Source organism: Stegodyphus dumicola, chromosome X1, assembly GCF_044657685.1.
Source record: "Stegodyphus dumicola isolate Sdum_Otavi_A_Nest chromosome X1, ASM4465768v1".
NCBI lineage: Eukaryota > Metazoa > Arthropoda > Arachnida > Araneae > Eresidae > Stegodyphus > Stegodyphus dumicola.
In genome coordinates, this window is record NC_140780.1 from 51,430,228 (window position 1) to 51,448,491 (window position 18,264).

General features: G+C 32.2%; 1 protein-coding gene across 3 annotated transcripts in view; it reads left to right on the forward strand.

Annotated features, from left to right (window-relative positions):
• The window catches only part of LOC118180911 (uncharacterized), a 130,444-nt gene that overhangs the window by 109,015 nt on the left and 3,165 nt on the right, over positions 1 to 18,264 (forward strand). For all 3 annotated transcript variants that reach the window (XM_035349993.2, XM_035349991.2, XM_035349994.2), the window contains exons 7-9: positions 1,124 to 1,202; positions 1,296 to 1,458; positions 17,908 to 18,079. In XM_035349993.2, the coding sequence (XP_035205884.1) occupies positions 1,124 to 1,202; positions 1,296 to 1,458; positions 17,908 to 18,079 (414 nt within the window). The remainder of the gene's footprint in view (positions 1 to 1,123; positions 1,203 to 1,295; positions 1,459 to 17,907; positions 18,080 to 18,264) is intronic.

The following is an 18,264-nucleotide window of genomic DNA, read 5'->3' on the forward strand; positions in this document are numbered from 1 at the left end:
GAAGTCATTTCAGGCATAGAGTGTGCTAAAACCTGGACAAAATGTAAATAACTTTCTTCACCTCGCATTATTTTAGCTAACGGGAAATGATTATAAAAATAATTCCATGTAAAATAAAAACTCTTACATTTGAAACTATCGAAACTTTTGTTTCCGATCGTTTCGCTGAAATAGTAATTTTCAAATTTAGTATTATTTTCATCATTTGAGATACAAACATTTGTGAGTCTTTTTTATCGTGCTTCAAATTTTCACTTTTATATACATGTTATTTGTTACATTACATATACTCATTATGGACTAATCACATCATTAGCTCCAGCTAGTTGTGTTTCATTACATATAAACATTTTCATATTGTTCGATTTATTAATATCAGTACTTTATGCAATAGAATTGCCTAGCATAGCAGATACATATTTTTGAAACCAGGCGCTATGGTAGAAGTATTTTATCGTTCTTTCCAAATATAAATTCTCTCTCAATCATTCACACCCATTCGTATTAACCCACCTCACAGTGTTCATTTAAAAATATGAAATTTAAAAACAAAAGTCGGGATACAATTTACAGCAAAAGCTATATACATTCTATCTAACTGAAATTAATTAAAATTTTATTAATTTTTTTAAGCATCCAGGTTTCCTCTTAAAATTTTGCATCAGTTTTAGTGAGCTTAAAATCCATTTAGGGAAAAAATGGCTAAATTTAATCCTTAAGAAATTGTCACAAACTAGCAGTTTTAAGAAGGATTTTTACAGAAATTACTCACAGGAATTTTCTTAGAAAGGAAGGTTATTAACATGATCAAAAATGACGTGATAGAATGTTCAGTTAGTAGATACTAAAAATAGAAATCTTTTCCGATCTTTGAGCTGTAAAAAAGAATTATGCTTAAATTTAAATAAAGTTTAAAATCAATTTACCTTTACAAACATGTACTTAAGCGACTGTTCTCTTACGCCTGAAGGGGAACCTCGTATCTATATCAAAAGTTCTAATTTTCACTTTTAAAGAGGGTATATTCCATGGAACGCATTTAATCAAATTTCCTTTGAATTATCGTTACAAGTCAATTAGTTCCTCTGCATTAAAATTACATTATATTTTACTTTCTTTTCAGCTGGATTTGACATCTTGGTTAGCAACTGCTTCGCTCACAATGGGGCCCAAAAACGAATGCAGCTTATCGATTCAAACGGGTATGATTGTTTTGAGTTTACGCTGAATTAAAACATATTTTTACTCACTTTTTTTCACAAAACATTCTTTAAATTTCGTTTTCATTGTTTTAGATGCGTTGTCCAGGAAAAACTTGTCAGTCCTTTCCGTGGAGTGAGCAGTCCAGACAGATCTCAGCAAGTCACCTTATATTCGTATTTGAAAGCATTTCGATTCACTGGAAGTCCGGCTTTGTACATCGAGTGTGATGTTCATATGTGCCATGGATCCTGTCCTGTAAGTACTACAAGGTTTGACTTGATTTGGTAGCATAAACTAGTATCAAACTCCTGACTAACGTTAAGCGAATTATCGCTATTCCCAGGCAGAACATCCAAGTTTTAAGAAGGTCATAAATGACCTTCAATGACCTTCTCTCCGTCCTTACAAATCATCCAACCACTTTTGGCGATGCAACTTAAAGTAACAGTATATTCAAATTTAAAATTAAGCTAGTAGTCAAAGACTACACTATTCAATTTAACGTTGGCTCACAAACTGACCAAGTATTTAAATGTCATCACTATAAGGCAAAGCCGAAAAATGAAATCTTATCTGAGGTAGAGAAAACCTATGAACGTGGCATCTAGAGGCAGAAGCATGCTTTGTCTTAGAAACCAACAATCTCGGCTTAAATTCCCTAAACTAATTTGCATTCTGGTAAGAAAGCGGAAGGTAAAAGTGGCAGTAAAGATCTAGATCATAACAACTGGTTAAATTCAAATAAAGGAATGTTATACTGCTAATACATTTGTGCTAATTTTATTCTGCAAAATATATCTGATTGTTCCCCACGTTAAACCTTAGGAATAAGGCCATTAATAACATCACTTTACAAGAAACTTTAAATAGAATTTAATCTGAAATAAAAATTCAAATGCGTTCTACATAATGAGAAATTTTGAATTATATTTTTCAGAAAATTTTTGTAGTTGTTTCCGAAAACTTCTGCCGCGGTCTTCTTTGTTTAACTTCAGTTTTCTTCATTCTTTCAGAATTATTAGCAAAATCTAACACTATTCAAAAGCCAGCCATAATGTTGAGTTTAATGCATTTTAAACACACCCTAATACATTTCCACTAATTATTTCTTCTATTAATATTAGTTTGGTATTTCACAGCCTTTGTAGAGACATTAGGTATTTTTTTGAAGCGGGCAAGATGAAAAATTAGCAACGCCTTCGCCGGGAATCGAACCGTGGACCTCTGGAATACGCGCCCAGTGTGCAGACCACAATACCACGAAGACATGCCAAGAAGGTGGTAGAAATACCTTACATATTCCCCCTTTTGAAGGGCGACTCGGGTTTTTTTAGGGGTCCCAGTCACCAAATCCTGGGTGTGAAGAACCATCATTCAACATCCTTTCAATTCGGGCGCCACCGTAGAGACATTAGGTAATTTTTGGGAAGCGGGCAAGATGAAAAATTAGCAACGCCTTCGCCGAGAATCGAACCGCGACCTATGGAGTACGCGCCCAGTGTGCAGACCACCACACTACAAAGGCATGCCAAGAAGGTGGAAGAAATACCTTATACCTTCAGCAGCCCATAATATTTATGAAAAGCTTTTCGAAGTAATAATATTTTTATAACCTAACTTAAGCCTGAATCCTCCACGAAAATATTTTACATATATGGCAAATCGTTATTTATTCCATAAAACCCGAACAAAAGGAAAAAAATTACAACTTTTATTTTAAACCATTTGAACTTGTGATATTTCAGAGTATCATAAAGCGGGAATTACTTTTTTATTCGTAAACTATTAGCTGCTGCATATTATGCACTGCAGATATCTCTCTTTTCCGCATACATAAATACGTTTTCCTAAGAGTTTGCTTAATTTTTCTTGAAAAAAATCATTATGGCTCAGGAAAAAAAAAAGTCCTGAAGCATATTTTTGGTTTTCCTTTTTACGTTGTAGAGTTATTAGATTTGTCGAAGCAGGAAACATGAGCAATATTCTCGTCGGGATGCAATTCCAAGCCTTCGGATTGCTAGCTGGATGGCCTATACCGCGCAGGCACGCGGTAAGGAGGAAAAAAATACTATGCTACGCATTTGAGTAAGAACTGCTTTATAGAAGTCATTATTTAAAACATAATAAAAGCGCTATGACTTAATAAAACGAATTATATACCATATTTTCCAAACATATACTGTTTCACATTGGAAGATCACGGTAATTCAGGGTGAAGCATAAGGATGAAGCTAATAAAGGCAATAATAAGGCATAAGGATGAAACTAATAAATCTTAAGTAATCTATCTCCATTTAATCTAACTAGCATATATACTATATAAAATTTCTGATGATACACTAATAAAACTTTTTTTTCTTAATTTTCGCTTTGATGAAGAAAGGCTAGATTATGACCTAAAACAAATCTGTCTGAACATATCTTTAGCTTATCGAAATGGTCATTGCTATATGTCTGACTTCTTAGAAAAAATATAACTGTATCAACAGTTTTCCAAGATTTTACATCGTGAAACGTCAAAGTTAGTGAAGAATTCAATCAAATTTGTTACATAGTGATATACATAGCGATCTATGAATTCCTCCAAATTTTCTAAAGTTTATAGTACAATAGTTACAATAAAAACATCTATCAAAAGGCTATCTGCATGTCTTCGTGGTTTTTCCCATAAAATATATAAAATAAATGTCAACAAATTTCTTTTAAGAAGACTCCCTGAAGGCGTCTCTCCAAGAAGAATAGTTCTGGTTTTTATATTATCAGCTTATTTTCTATTCTTTAATGTTAACTAAAAAGTCGGAAATAAAGATTTAAATTAAAAACATGCAAATAATTTATTACACTCCTTAAATCATAATTATCCAATATGGATCGGCATTTGAATTCCTATATTTGAGAAGAAAATTTTCATAAAAAAATTACAGAATACCCTCCTGTTGGAAAAATTCCATTGAGATATTAAATTGCTGATGTCATTTTTATCCTTAAGAGGACGGTGAGCTTTAAAAATTAGTTTTTCAGGTTTTTTGGTTTTCAACAAGAAACGTTACAGATATACATATTATAACATCAGTTTATGAAATATATGTTCAAAATTTCAATTTATTTTAAATTAAAAAATTTTAAAACAAATAATTAATTATTTTAATTAAAGATTTAAAATGCTCCTTGCGCTCTAATTTTCAATATTTTTTCCTAATTTTTCCTTTTAGTTAGTTATGTTTTTCTTCAACCTTACCTTTAATACATGGTTATGAGAAACAGTAAATTAACTTTAAATATGAATTTGTAGACAGTAGCTAACGTTTTCGTATCATTTAACTATTTTTATCTCATAATATTAAATATGAAAAATATAAAAATATCTCAAATTGGTATGTGATTCAAAGTTATAGGGAGAAACGATTTATGCATTATATCCAATGAAACTTTTAAAATTCACACGCATCATGTGTTTTACCTTCATTTGTTGCATTTACATTATCTTTTAATCTTTACAATATTTTTTACTATTTCTGTTTTTTATCAAGCAGGTAAATTTCTCTTTTCGCTTTGGTTCAAGCGACGTTCATTACGCTTTTTTGCAACGAATAGGGAAAAGAAGCTTGTTATTTCCTCTTTTTCTACGAGTATAAAGCATTTACATAACCAAAGCTGAATTCATTTAGTTGTTAATACTGACATTTGTAGCCTTTTTTTTACAAATAAACACTTCTTTTGGACAAATAACATAATATAATTTATAACATTACTAAATAACTGTTAAAATACATTTTTTTACGTTTCCTCCAAAATTTTAAGGACAATGTTTACGTTGTTTACACATTTTAAATGTTTGTAACTTCTTTAAAACTTAAAATATTTGAATTCGGTTTTTTGCATACGAGGAAGTTATGTATATGGAATATTACGAGAGTAAAAAACCAAATTCAATACGTTGGTTGATTTTTAGCTAAAGTCCACCGTCCCCTCAATAACATTCTCCTCTTAAGTTAATTCGAATTATAGTAAAGCATTTAAATTTTACTATTGGAATATATTTAAAATGAAATTAATCAATTTAACTTATAAGGTATTTCTCCCACTTCGCTAACGTGCCTTCGGGGTGTAACGGTAGCACGCTGGGCCGGTATTCCAGAGGTCCGTGGTTCGATTTTCGGCGAAGGCGGTTGCATATTTTTCATCTCTCTGGCTTCCAATTATTCTAATGACTCTACAAACTAAGTTTATTTCAATTACGAGATTTCGTAGTACTTTGTTCATAACGGGCATATAAACAATTTCAAATCTGTTAATTATAAATTTTAACTCAAATTCATTTGCATTAATGAAAAATTAATGGTTATCCTCTAATTTCTTTCAGCGTGATTCCATGTGAATATATTGACATGATTACAAGCTAAGTTAGCGGAAGAGGTTTTAAAATTCGTTAAACTGTATATTCCGGACTCAAACTTCATTTAAAATCCTTGTTTGACTAAACTTTTATTTATTGCAAATCGCTGAAACTACTTCTTTACAAAACGACGGAAACAAAAATTATATTAAGATCATAAAATTTCATTTTTAACTTAATTTCACAAAACGAATGATCATCTGTAAGCTCATTATAATATAAAATTCAGGTGCTAACTTGTAACAGATATTTTTAACCTAGGATAAAATCATTAAAGTACCGACACGGTCTGTATTGTGGCTAACGATGGCCAGCTGTTAAACCATTTGAGTATAAATTCGAGTCCCCGATCAGACTAGAGGTTTCCGACGGTATATTGTTTCTGCGCAAAGGACCATCTTTAACATATTAATGCAAAGATCCCTTCAAAGGCTGGTGTTCGGAAAAGGAAAGTTGCAAGACTCTTTCTACAGGTGACCAGTCTTTTCGTCCACAAAAAAAAGTACTTTCTTACTTCATCTATACTTATTCATATACCATATTCATATCATATTGTTGACTGTATTCCAGAACATGGCAATAAGGAACAATAAGCGCAATCTTAAGCTTTGCAAAAGTGACAAATATCTCTCTCTCTCTCTGTCTGTCTTTTTTTTTAACATTTCGAAGAGAGATGCTACCGTTTCCTTTATTCGAATTTCATGTCAATATAAATTGTATGCTTTTGACTTGCAGGAAATGTTTGTTGCAAGCCTAGTGTGAAGCGATTCATTTAAAAAAATTACATTTTGAATAAGTCTTTTCTTTATTAAATTAGTTCAAAATTCTATGCAAGGCTTTAATTTGTGAAGGAATAATATCATAAGAAGTCACGCCTCATTCAGCTTGATTTTACGGGGAATTAACTCTTAAACTTTTAGAACTTTTCAACTGTTTACGCTAAATCTGTTTCAGACATTAGAGTGAAATCTGAGTAAAAAGATAAGTTTTCAATTTTTTTTTTTAAAGATCATAAGAAGTCTCGCCTCATTCATCTTGATTTTACGGGGAATTAACTCTTAAACTATTAGAACTTTTCAACTGTTTATCCTAAATCTGTTTCAGACATTAGAGTGAAATCTGAGTAAAAAGATAAGTTTTCAATTTTTTTTAAAGTTTTTATAGCATTTCTATATATTTTTATACTTTTTCGTACTTTTCACTTTTTAAAATGTGTATTGGTAAATTCTTTTTCTATGCGGTAAACTATAATCTGAAATTTGCGCATTGAGTGTTTTTTATTTTTATTTATTTATTACTTTAAGCTAATAATTTAAATAGGTAATTAATTAGTTACACTGAAAATCACATGGGCAGTCTATCTTGATGGCAAGCATGATACTTTTTTAAAGGAAGTGGATTGTACAAGTACTTACATTACATATGTTTGAAAAACCATAATGTCTTCTTCATAACTAATCCTTGGGGCCACAATAGCATTAGGATATAGATTAAATAAACGACATGAAATTTACGATGTTTAGTGATTCTGTTCATTCCGCAAATGCAAGGTTTGCAACTAGTAACCAAGCGGTAAAAGCAGGTGTAAGGTATCTCTCCCGCCTTCTTATGGTGCCTTCGTGGTGTAATGGCCAGCACACTCGGCACGTATTCGAGAGGTCCGAGGTTCGAGTCGTGGCGAGGACACTGCTTATTCTTCTGCCTCCTGCTTTAAAACAAAATAGCCTGATATTTCTACAGTGGCGCCCGAACTAAAAAAAGGCGGTGGATGATGATTTTCTACCACCAGGATTTGGCGATTGGGTCCCCTAATCCCCAATCACCCTTTAAAAGGGGGAGTATATAAGGTATTTCTCCCGCCTTCTTAGCATGCCTTCGTGGTGCAACGGCCAGCACACTCGGTGCGTATTCGAGAGGTCCCGGCGAGAGCATTGCACGTTTTCCTGCTTTGAAATAATCCTAATATCTCTACACAGTACGAGAAGGATAATTTGAATCGGTATCAAATTGTTTCTTTACTGTAACAGAAAAATTGCCAAAGTGGAAAACTTTCGAGTTGAAATTTTTGTACTAGTTGCATACAATCCTGCCTTTTATAACGTGAAAAAGTCCTAGTTTCTTCCACTATTACATCTTAAGCACGTTTTATTCCCAAGAGATTCTACATCATGAGATATGAATTAAAAAAAAGTTAGCGTCTTTCTAAAAACCTGAAAATTTAATATGCCCTTATTCTGCCAAGCTACAGATTTCAGAGCTATTAATAAATGATGATATAACTCATTACAGGAATAATGTCCAAAGCTCATGCGGGAATCATTTAAAATAAGGCAATCGTTATAAATAAAATCGTTTAAAAATAAAACAATCGTTACAGAAACTCAAACCAAATTTATACACATTTAGTTCTGTTTACAGAAACGGGTAATTATGAAAGCCAAAGACACTCCAGAAATTTAAGACCATTATTTGTATCTCCATTATTCCTATCACGAAAAGAAATAATCCCTAAGAGTTAAGAGTTTTTGGTACTTTTAGATTTTGAACTAGTATCCAATTAATCTATCATTATCATATTAAGTAATCTCCTTAAAAATTTAGTCTAAGTTACATTTTCATACCGTGCACTGCGGTCTAAAGTTACGAAAAAGACAACGCCAAATAACAGAAAATTATTCACTGTTAAGTACTATACTTGAATACACTTAATCATAGATATGAGGAATCTCGTGGGGGAAAAGATCATTCTCTAAGAACATCTGGTAACTACGAAGGACAAAATATATGGCGTATAATTGCAAGGTAGTTTCATCCAAAACTACAAAAAATTCCCCCTCCCCTCTCCTGTAACATTTACCCAGGTTAACAAAGTTCTTAGACGCGACCCTTATTATGTTACAAGATATCTAATGACATCTTCCATATCTGTGGTTTCCCATGAACTTTACTAAATATCTTGATCTGCTGCAAGGTGAAGACCCTACAAATTGTGTATAATAATGTTTTTTAAAGAAATACAAATCTTGTAGTCTCTGAGATTACATTCCGTGTTTAATCTCTTCCATTCGGGTACTCTATTAAAAAAATCAAAAATGTAAGACAGTCGGCTATCAGATACCTACAAACGAAATTAACGCAATTCATATCAAAACATAAATATGTTATTGGATGTATATTTTCTGTATTAAATATTCGTATTTTTTTAATTTGCACGTAAAAATATGTTCTATAAATTCCTACATACAGGAACGAACTCTTTCATAAAATTTCTTTTCCGATTGCATATTTGTGAATTTGTTTTCACTCCGTATTAAATATCTCAAATATTCTTTTGACTTATTTTGGTTAAATATACAGCAAATATAAGACTTCAAACTTTAAATTTGTTGCTTCAAATCCTTATAGAGTTCTTTGAAATGCATGCAAAGAGTACTGAAAATATCGATAGTGATATATTTCAAATTCGAAGTAACTTGCCATACCTGTTCTTGTATAGAAGTATCCATGGAAGACATAAATTTGTAATAAAAAATGCTTCAGCGTAGAAACCATATGATAATCATAAAAATTATTAGTGTTGGAAAAATTATTAGTGTTGGAAAAATTTCAAAATTCAAACAAACAATAGTCGGCACTGAGTAAATTCTTCTTTTATTCAAGCACAAGTTGAACAGGTATACCGCAGATGGTGAAGTCCTTAAAGCTTAGCTTTATAAAGTAAAGAGCTATATATAAATGGTTGTACTGATAGTTTAAAATTAGGCCAAAAAAAATATTATGTGCATTCTGGAGGGGAAAATACACCGGCAAAAGGTTTTTTTTTTTTTCTTGAGGAAAAGAGGCTTGACAGCCTTCAAAATCGATACATTTTTATTCAAGTTCTGCCTCAAATTATGGTTGCTTTCTCACCTAACTTTATATTTTACCCTGGCGTGTTTCCCCTAGAATTATATGTTGATGGTGTTATTATTTGGATTGAATGGAAATTTTACATCTTTTTACATAACCACGATCTATTCCATAATTCTTTCACTGAAAAGCTAAGCAGGCCAAGGAAATTAATGTTAAAACATAATATACTTAATCTGAGCGGCTACTTAAAAGAGTCATTAATTAAATATTGTGTGTCAAAAATATTTAGTATAACCAAGCATTATATAGGAAGAAAACAGACTAGAAGAATTTCATAGTTACAAAAGTAGCTACAGGGGATCTGAAATTATTTTTTTTCCTTAGAGATATATTTTTTTAGAATAATTCTCTTATGCATTAATAAAATGTCAGTAATTTTTCTAAAAAAAGCAAAATTATAATAATACATGGTATAGATGTATGTACGTATGTGTGCATGTATCTGTAGATATATATGTACGGAATCTACATATTGTATGCATACATATACCTATTGTGTGTATATGCATAATATATATATATATAACGGTATCACAAATTTTTGTTTTAAAACAAATTATATTAGTTTCGCGCAATATGCTGCTGAAAATTTATCAATTATAGACAAAAAGGAAGAAATTTAGAACCAGATCCACAGACACTTGAAAGAAATGATATTCAAAACCAAGAAAATTCAAAATTCCTCATAAATATGTAAAAAAATAGAAATCCTATCATGATTACCACCTCTATAAGTCTACCGTTTCTAAAAGTGACCAGAATTAGATAACGATCATAGATATTAATAGTTTTTAAGAAAATCTCCTTCGCAGAAGACCAGAACCGTAGATGTTCGTCTTAGGGAGGTTTCCAAGTAAATATAAATAATATTTAAGGAAAGAAGATGAGCCTCAGAATCAATTTTCGGAAATGAAATATTTTCGAAATTCAAGATATAAAAAAATAAAATATGTAAATCCGATCAAGTTCCTCTCCAAGCTTCACATTTTTTGTTTAACCAAAAAGTAAATATGTAAATAGAAATAATAAAGCATAAATTAAAAAGTTTTAATACATGATGCGAATTATAACAGAAGCCACTGAACTCCCATTAAGGGAAAAGGATGTCATAAAAACTGCTCGGGCTATGCAAACGGTTTCAAATGAGAAGCGCATTTTATTAAGCATCCTCAGCATATTTTATTATTATTATTTTAAAAGATGAGGCATTCCTTACCTTTTTGAACTTCTTAGTTCCTTTTTTTTATAATACAGGCAAATATTTAACCTTTTATGATGGTCGGTAATATCCAACGAGTATAAAAGCATAAATATTTGAAAATAGCTTTCACGTTTTATCAACATTTTGAAGACTAGTTCATCTGTTAGGAATAAAAGTTATCGCAGTTTAATTTTCTTTAATAGTGCTTTTAATATTTAATGGTCGCAATGTCTTTAAATACCATTTAATGATATTTTAATGCCACAATTTCCTAATGATGCGCTTCTGTATAACAAGGACTTTAATAACAAAGAAGTCTTTGAAGATGTACATCTCAGAATTTCTCCGCTGGCTATTTTCCTCCATTAAGTAATGTTTTTATGAACATTTAATGTGCTTTTTGATCTAACTAGTTAAATGATAGAGCAGATTTTTTATGCCACTTTGCTTACTTATATGCTATTATACTTTTGAGGTTCTTTTCCTAGTAGCCTATGCTCAACGATGTTTAGTACGGATTGCGAAACCTTTAGAAAAAAGTATAAATGATTTTCTAAGAATCACCTTTTGTCATTTGCTTCTGAATTATGTTTAACTATAAAACCTTTAAATAAATAGATTAGATACCTTATTTTATTGTAGCAAAACTCGACGTTGAATATTTAACTGAAATTACCCATAAAATAAATTATTACTATCTTGCTACAACCTTATATATACTATTAACCCCAATAAATAAAAATTTAGCATTCCAATCAATCATTCTTATATAAAAATTTAATTTTTTATTATCTGTAAAAATTAAGGATACAGCGTTCAACTAAATAAACGCCTCTATTCGCATTTTAATTTCTTGACTGAAACAATATAGTCTTTCTGTTGAATGTGTCAAATAATTTAGCAATTAACGAGAAAATTGACATGTTTTCTCAGATAAATGAAACAAAATCTGAGAGCACGATATATTAAATAACAGCTTGCCTTAGTTTCAAATCTCAAATAAAATTATTCTTAGACATAATTCGTAATATCGATTCATTGTATGTTTCGTCTCATGGAATTTCGTCACACATGGGTTTTAAATAAGATAAAAAGTAACACTGAGCATGGTAGCAAAGCAAATTGATTGATTGCTTGATAAAACAAAAGCGTGAGAGTTATCTTTCACGCTTTCTATCTTCAGTTATTTTTCACAGCATAGCTTTCACTGCATTTCCCCTAAGCAAAATAGCTTAAAAAAGTTAGACACAATAAAGAAGTAGCGAAATGCTAAATGATAATCGGCCTTAGCCTGCCTTTGGAATCTTTTTTCCAGTGTGTTCGTCATCTTCAGAAAGCTTATTGTTGAACATTGCAAGACCACTGTGACTTGAGGAGACGATTTTACTTGTTTTGACTTTCGTTGCATGAATTGAATGCAGAGTTTCCCTGAATGATTAACTCTACAGATCATTAGTCAAAACTATGAACAAAAATTCTGATTTATGCTTATTGCAAGACAAATTGTTTTGAGACGACTTGTTGAATTTTAATTCATGATCTTTGAGATAAAATAGCGGTTGGAATAGTCAGAAAGATACAACAACTAACTCAAAAATCAAAGGATCATTGTACTTTTATTTAATGGATCCTTTTTTATTCCTTGTTCAATGGTTAATCTGAAATTCTGTATTTCATCCTAAAGAATTTGCAAAGAAGCAGACTTGAAAGACGTGTCTTTTTTGTTGTTGTTGTTCTTGCTGTTGTTGTGGAGGAGAGGTATATAAGTGAGCAATCGCAATAAACAATTTAACGTGTGTCTTTTCTAGAACTCTTAAATTGAAAGTCCTGAGCCTTAGTTTTCGTCGTTTCTTGCACTAGTAGATACTGATTTCTTATTAAAACACGTTTAATGCAACAAATCCCACTTAAGACAAATCTCCAAAATCGAGGTAAATCAGTTACCAGTTGATCTTCCGATTTTTAGAACTTAAACCACTTTAACTGTGCTCTTTATTAAAGTAGTGGTTCCTTAACTTGTTGGCAGTATCTTCTCTTTTTCGCATGAAATATTTCCTTCCTTCTGATCCTTATTCGTCTTTATAATAGTCTCAAAATTTTGAATTGAAGAAGTTGGTAGTTGTACTCTTATATATTGCATGTTTAAGGTATTGCATAACATTAATGTTTTTAATCTCTTAATTTTTATCAGTTTTTTTTTCTGGAATTTGCCACCTTGTAATATCATTTTAATAAACCTGAAGCTTTAAAAATCTGAGAATGCCAAACTCTAAATGCTTTGTCTTAACTTACAGATTAAAAATTTAATTTTATATTTCTCGGTTATATTTTAGTATGGGCAAGAGATCTATAAAGAAAGAGAAGAAATGTTGTCTGAAAGTTGCCGTGTTCACTTAAGACTACATATTGTCTTTGATGTAAAGGGTACTCATAAAAATACTTCCCCGATATATGAATCCCTAGCGGTCTCGACCAGTCGAAATGAAATTTCAGATATTTTTATTTGAATGTATACGTTACAGATTGTGATAATTTAAAACAATAGAGCTCTGATGGTTACGATTACAGTGAATAAATTTAGAAAATTTCGGTTATTAACACCCACGTTTTTGCTGCTCAAACTGATCAGCGCATTAAAAAACTATAAATGGCACTGGAACGATACACGTATTGTAAAAACATTTGCAAAGAAAAAACATTTGCAAAGAAAAGATCATCATCATTCCTAATCATTACCAATCAGATATGAGGAAGACAGAAGATGAACGCTGCGAATATTATGGACGGATGAGGCACATTTCTCTTTAACTGGGAACATAAACTCCAAGAACTGCATGTACTGGTCTGAAGAAAATTCTCACAATGTGGCATCAGCGCCTTTATATGAAGCTAAAGTGACTTTTTGGTGTGGCACCGCAAGCATAATTGTTCTCGGTCAGTACTTCTTAGAAGATGTCGCTTCTACAGATGTGAAAAACGTGCTCCAATCACAAGTGCTCGGTATACAACACTGTTGCAGAATTACATAATTCCTGAATTGCAGTAGCGAAATGTGGCTAACGGCATGGTATGGATGCAAGGTGGATCTCTTTTACATGCCGCCACATATGTTCGGCACTTTTGAGCCTTTTTACACGGACAACACTTTGGAGATGGAGTCATACCACGTAACTTTGCACTTTCGTGGTCACAGCGATCCCTCGATTTCATGCCGATGGATATCTGGTTCTATGACTATCCGAAATCTAAGGTGTACACATCAAATTCGCAAGATTTGTCAGAATTGAAAGATTCATGTTTTATACATGAAGTTAAACAGATTCCTCTGGGTGGTGGAGGATTACAGTCGTCATTGTTGTCAACAATCTCCCTCATGCGATGGATTATCGTCTGCGAGGATGGGCATAGTGAAAACTTGTAATGCCAATTAAAGCCCACCTCCTCTCTTGTGTTGTCATTTGTCCTTTACAGTTATCTTCTTTGCAAATTTTTTATACTGGCAATTTTCGTCATACGTGTATCGTTCTAACTCCATTCATGGTTTTCCGCTGATCAATTTGCGGAAGAAAAAATAAGTTCTGGCATTCGAAATTTTCGAATTTTTTTCACTGTAAACATAATCGTGAGAGCTCTATTGTTTTAAATCATCACAATCTCAAAGTATACCTTAGAATAAAAACACCTGAAATTTCACTACGATTGGCTGAGTCGATAGGCCGCTAAGGATTCATATATAGCGGAAATTTTCTTATGACCACCCTGTATGTTTTCCGTGATTTAAATTTGCTTGAATAATACGGTGAATATCTTGGTCTACCTTAATTCCTAAACACTACGGTCTTTAGTTTCTGCCTTCCATCAGAATTATATATCTTTTACCCCTTTTGAACTATTTTTGTCTCTACAACACCTTTTTTTCTTAAGTTCAAAGTAAGCTAAAAATGCAGACAATTTTATTCATTGTATAAATTCAACATTGTACAAAAACAAAAATAACATTTGTAGGATCTAGTCTTCTTTGCTATCATACAATGTTACTAGATCCACTTAAATGTCTATGTTGCGAATTCTCGCAAGGATTCGAAGATGAATCCAAAAGGGAAAGGGTGTAAAACACCCTTTTATTGAACACAATAGTTTACAGACGGCACGGTTTACATGATTACATAGTCATCAACTACTTGTAGTGCGTAACTTAAACGATAATGTAACAACTAAATTCAAAGCTAAATAGTAGTACAAGACTATACAATTCGATTTAATCTAGCAGGTTGAGTCAGAAACCTACACCGGCGAGATAATAATTTTGGCGGCAAGAATGCGAAGCCAAGATTCAACGTTCAGCTGGTATAATTAAGAACGTGCACTCTCAATAGCCAAACCACGCTCTAACTAAACCTTTCGCTACTTCCGTTTAAATAGACTCTCATTTACCTTAACTGATTACATACTGGCGAAGAAATGAAAAGCAAATGAGAAAAGACAGAAAAGGCTAATAAATTAAAACAACTATTAGTAAAAATAATAGAATCCTACAGTTTTAAGATCAAATAAATAACGCAATGCAAAATACCTGAATTTCACTTTAATTGTATTGTAATTGAGGAAAAAATAGTTATTTTATACAAAAAAGAATAAAATTAAAATATTCTGAATTTATATCATAAGAAAACAAAAATTTGATAATACAAAATGAACTTGAGACTATATTCCAACCTATGTATACTATTTTTCAAAAATAAATTTTGTGAAATGCGCTAATACATTTCATGTAAGAAATCGCTTTTGCTGCATAAGTTCTTTACAAGATATGCTCGAAACTTAAACCTGCAATGTATATATATATCTTCATAGAAAAATTTATTTTTCAATTAAATATTCAATAAAGCTTTAAACTACCACTTTTTTACACACAAATGAAATTTTTTGTACAAGCCAAAATTTTAAGGATGAACATCATTATGTGAAATTATCGCCGCAGAATCAAACAAATCAATTTGTTAGGATTTGCATATTTGAAATATATGAAGAGAACGCCTGAAAATACATAAATTCCCGATTCTTGCATTTAAAAATCTAATAGTATAATTATAGTAACTCAAAATCCGGTAAGGAAATTAGTACTACTGGCGAGCTTTGCTTCGCCGAAATTTTCAATGAAAAAGAATAAATGAAAAAGAAAGGTGAAATTGTCATCATGCCTCAGATTCATCATCTCTTATGTGCGGAAAGTCACAGCCATGCAGCCACCAAAATTGTAACTGAGTTCAGTATGTCACAGGATGTTTGTCTTCAGGCTTTGAATTCAGTTAATACTACTGAAATATATTTCAGGCTCACTGCATGAAATTGCCCTCTCTCTAAGACCGTTCAAGAGCAGCAATGTTTAACGATAATAGCTATACACAATCGCCATCATAAGGCGTAATTTGTAAATCACAATTTGTAAATCTCCTCTGCTACAGGATAGAAATCAGAATATCCGCCAAATCTTGGCTAAATATTTGGAATTACTTACGATTGACTATATTATATTGTACGTGGCGCTATTCTGATTTCTAGTTCTCTGAAAAGTGCCTATTTTTAGTCGTCAGTTTATCAGTTTCTAGTCATAAGTGTGAAAAGGGTAAGACATATCAGCAAGAAATATCGTTTTGTGTGTGTTTGGAGGCTGATGTGGGGCGGTATCATGATTGATGCACATGCCGACCTACAGGTGCCGGTCAGTAATATTATAATACCTCTACTGTAAATCAGTTATTGACAGTATGCTTTCTTGCTTCTGCGCTATTGCCGAAACATTTCATTTTAAGGATGATTATACCTCATCTCGTTAAACAAAAAATGCAAAAATTTCTGGAAAATATCTTCGAATCACTTGGTGTTCAGACTTCAACACCTTTGAGTGGAAAGAAAAAATGCGGTTTTCAGTCTCCTTCACCGGGTAAACAGAGTTTAATTCATATTCCAAAAGAGAAAAAGCCGTGAGCTCTTAAATCAGACAAGGAAAATTGTTGTTTATCCTTACTTTTGCATTTTTATTCCTTCTGTTTTCACGATCACCTGGATTAAAATTGATTTCGATATTTCTGCAATTAAGACTTGTATGGATCCTAACTACTTCAGTGTTAAATTATGGCTCCGTGTAAATAGTCTGGCAACTTATTCCCCCGTGTTAGTCTTCCAGTGGTATAACATCGAACTCAGAAGAAGGTTCAGAATAATCCTTTTTATTCAAGCTTCAACTTAACAGCTTAAGCGGTTCGTTTAATTACAGAACAGGTTACCGCCCCTCGTGGGATTAACAGAACATAAAAGTCAAAAGTATGCAATTCACACGCGAAGGTCCAACTGTAAGTCTTGGCTTAAACTTCTCGAATCACGAGAATAACACAGCTAGCAAAGGTTAAAGTCGATCTAAATAAATCTATGAGCTGGACGAAAATATTTGGAGATGCGGCTCGTGTAATTACAGAACAAGTCGCCGCTTCTAGCGGGATTAACAGAACATCAAATATAAGCAGTTCACACGGCGAAGGTCCAGCTGTAATTTTTGGCTTAAATTCAAATCACTAGCGTAACACGGCTAGCAAAGGTTAAATTCGATCCAGATAAATCTATGAACTGGACGAAGATATTTGAACTCTGATCTTATATACGTTTAGTAATTTGCCTCTTATTTGCTGCCGACGAAAGAAAAAGTGACAATACGGATAAAAATAATAACAGAATGCGTTTATGGACATAAAAACCTACAGACAGTTGTTTTAATTATTGCAGATATCTCGATATAAGCCTATATTTCGGCAGACGAAAAGATTAAATTCGACCATGACCTTAAGGAAAAACGCAATATATGTGGAAAAAGAATTTTTACTTCATGTAGAATTTTTAAGACTTTTATAATGCTCATGCAAAGAAGTCTGAGACTGCATGACATGAGGTTTTCTGACATAAAGTACTACTGCAGAATAAGGTAACTTGCACTCGGACTAGTATTTAAAATTCCAATATTTTTTGCCATAGAATATTTAAATATCACTAGTTCTTCTTTAACAATATCAATAAATTTACGCACATTCTGAAATTATTACTTCATTAAACTACATATCTTGTAACATTCGCTTTAGTGCCACCTTAACAAATAATATTAGATCTGTACAGAAACTAAAGCAATTGTTTCTTGTATTTCTAGCCTCAAAGGTGTTACTGGCGTCACCTATACAAAAGATCTGCTCAAGAAGTGACACCTGAAACTACTACTCAGTCAGGAGGCGTAATGTCAGAAAGCGTCAGTCTTTTCCAATCTTTAGAAGTGAGGCATGAGGAAGCTGATGCCCCGAACCAACTTGCACTTCGGCCCTCAAGTAAGCTTTCAATTTTAAATTCTTGTTACTTTATTTGCATTTTTATAAACCTTCTGCTTAGTTAGTAAAACAGAAATTACGCATGAATAACCATACTGTAATGCCAAATTTATAGTGTTTAGAAATACAGAAATTTTCTTCAAACGTATTTGTTAACTCATGTAATGGACACGCTATATTCTTTA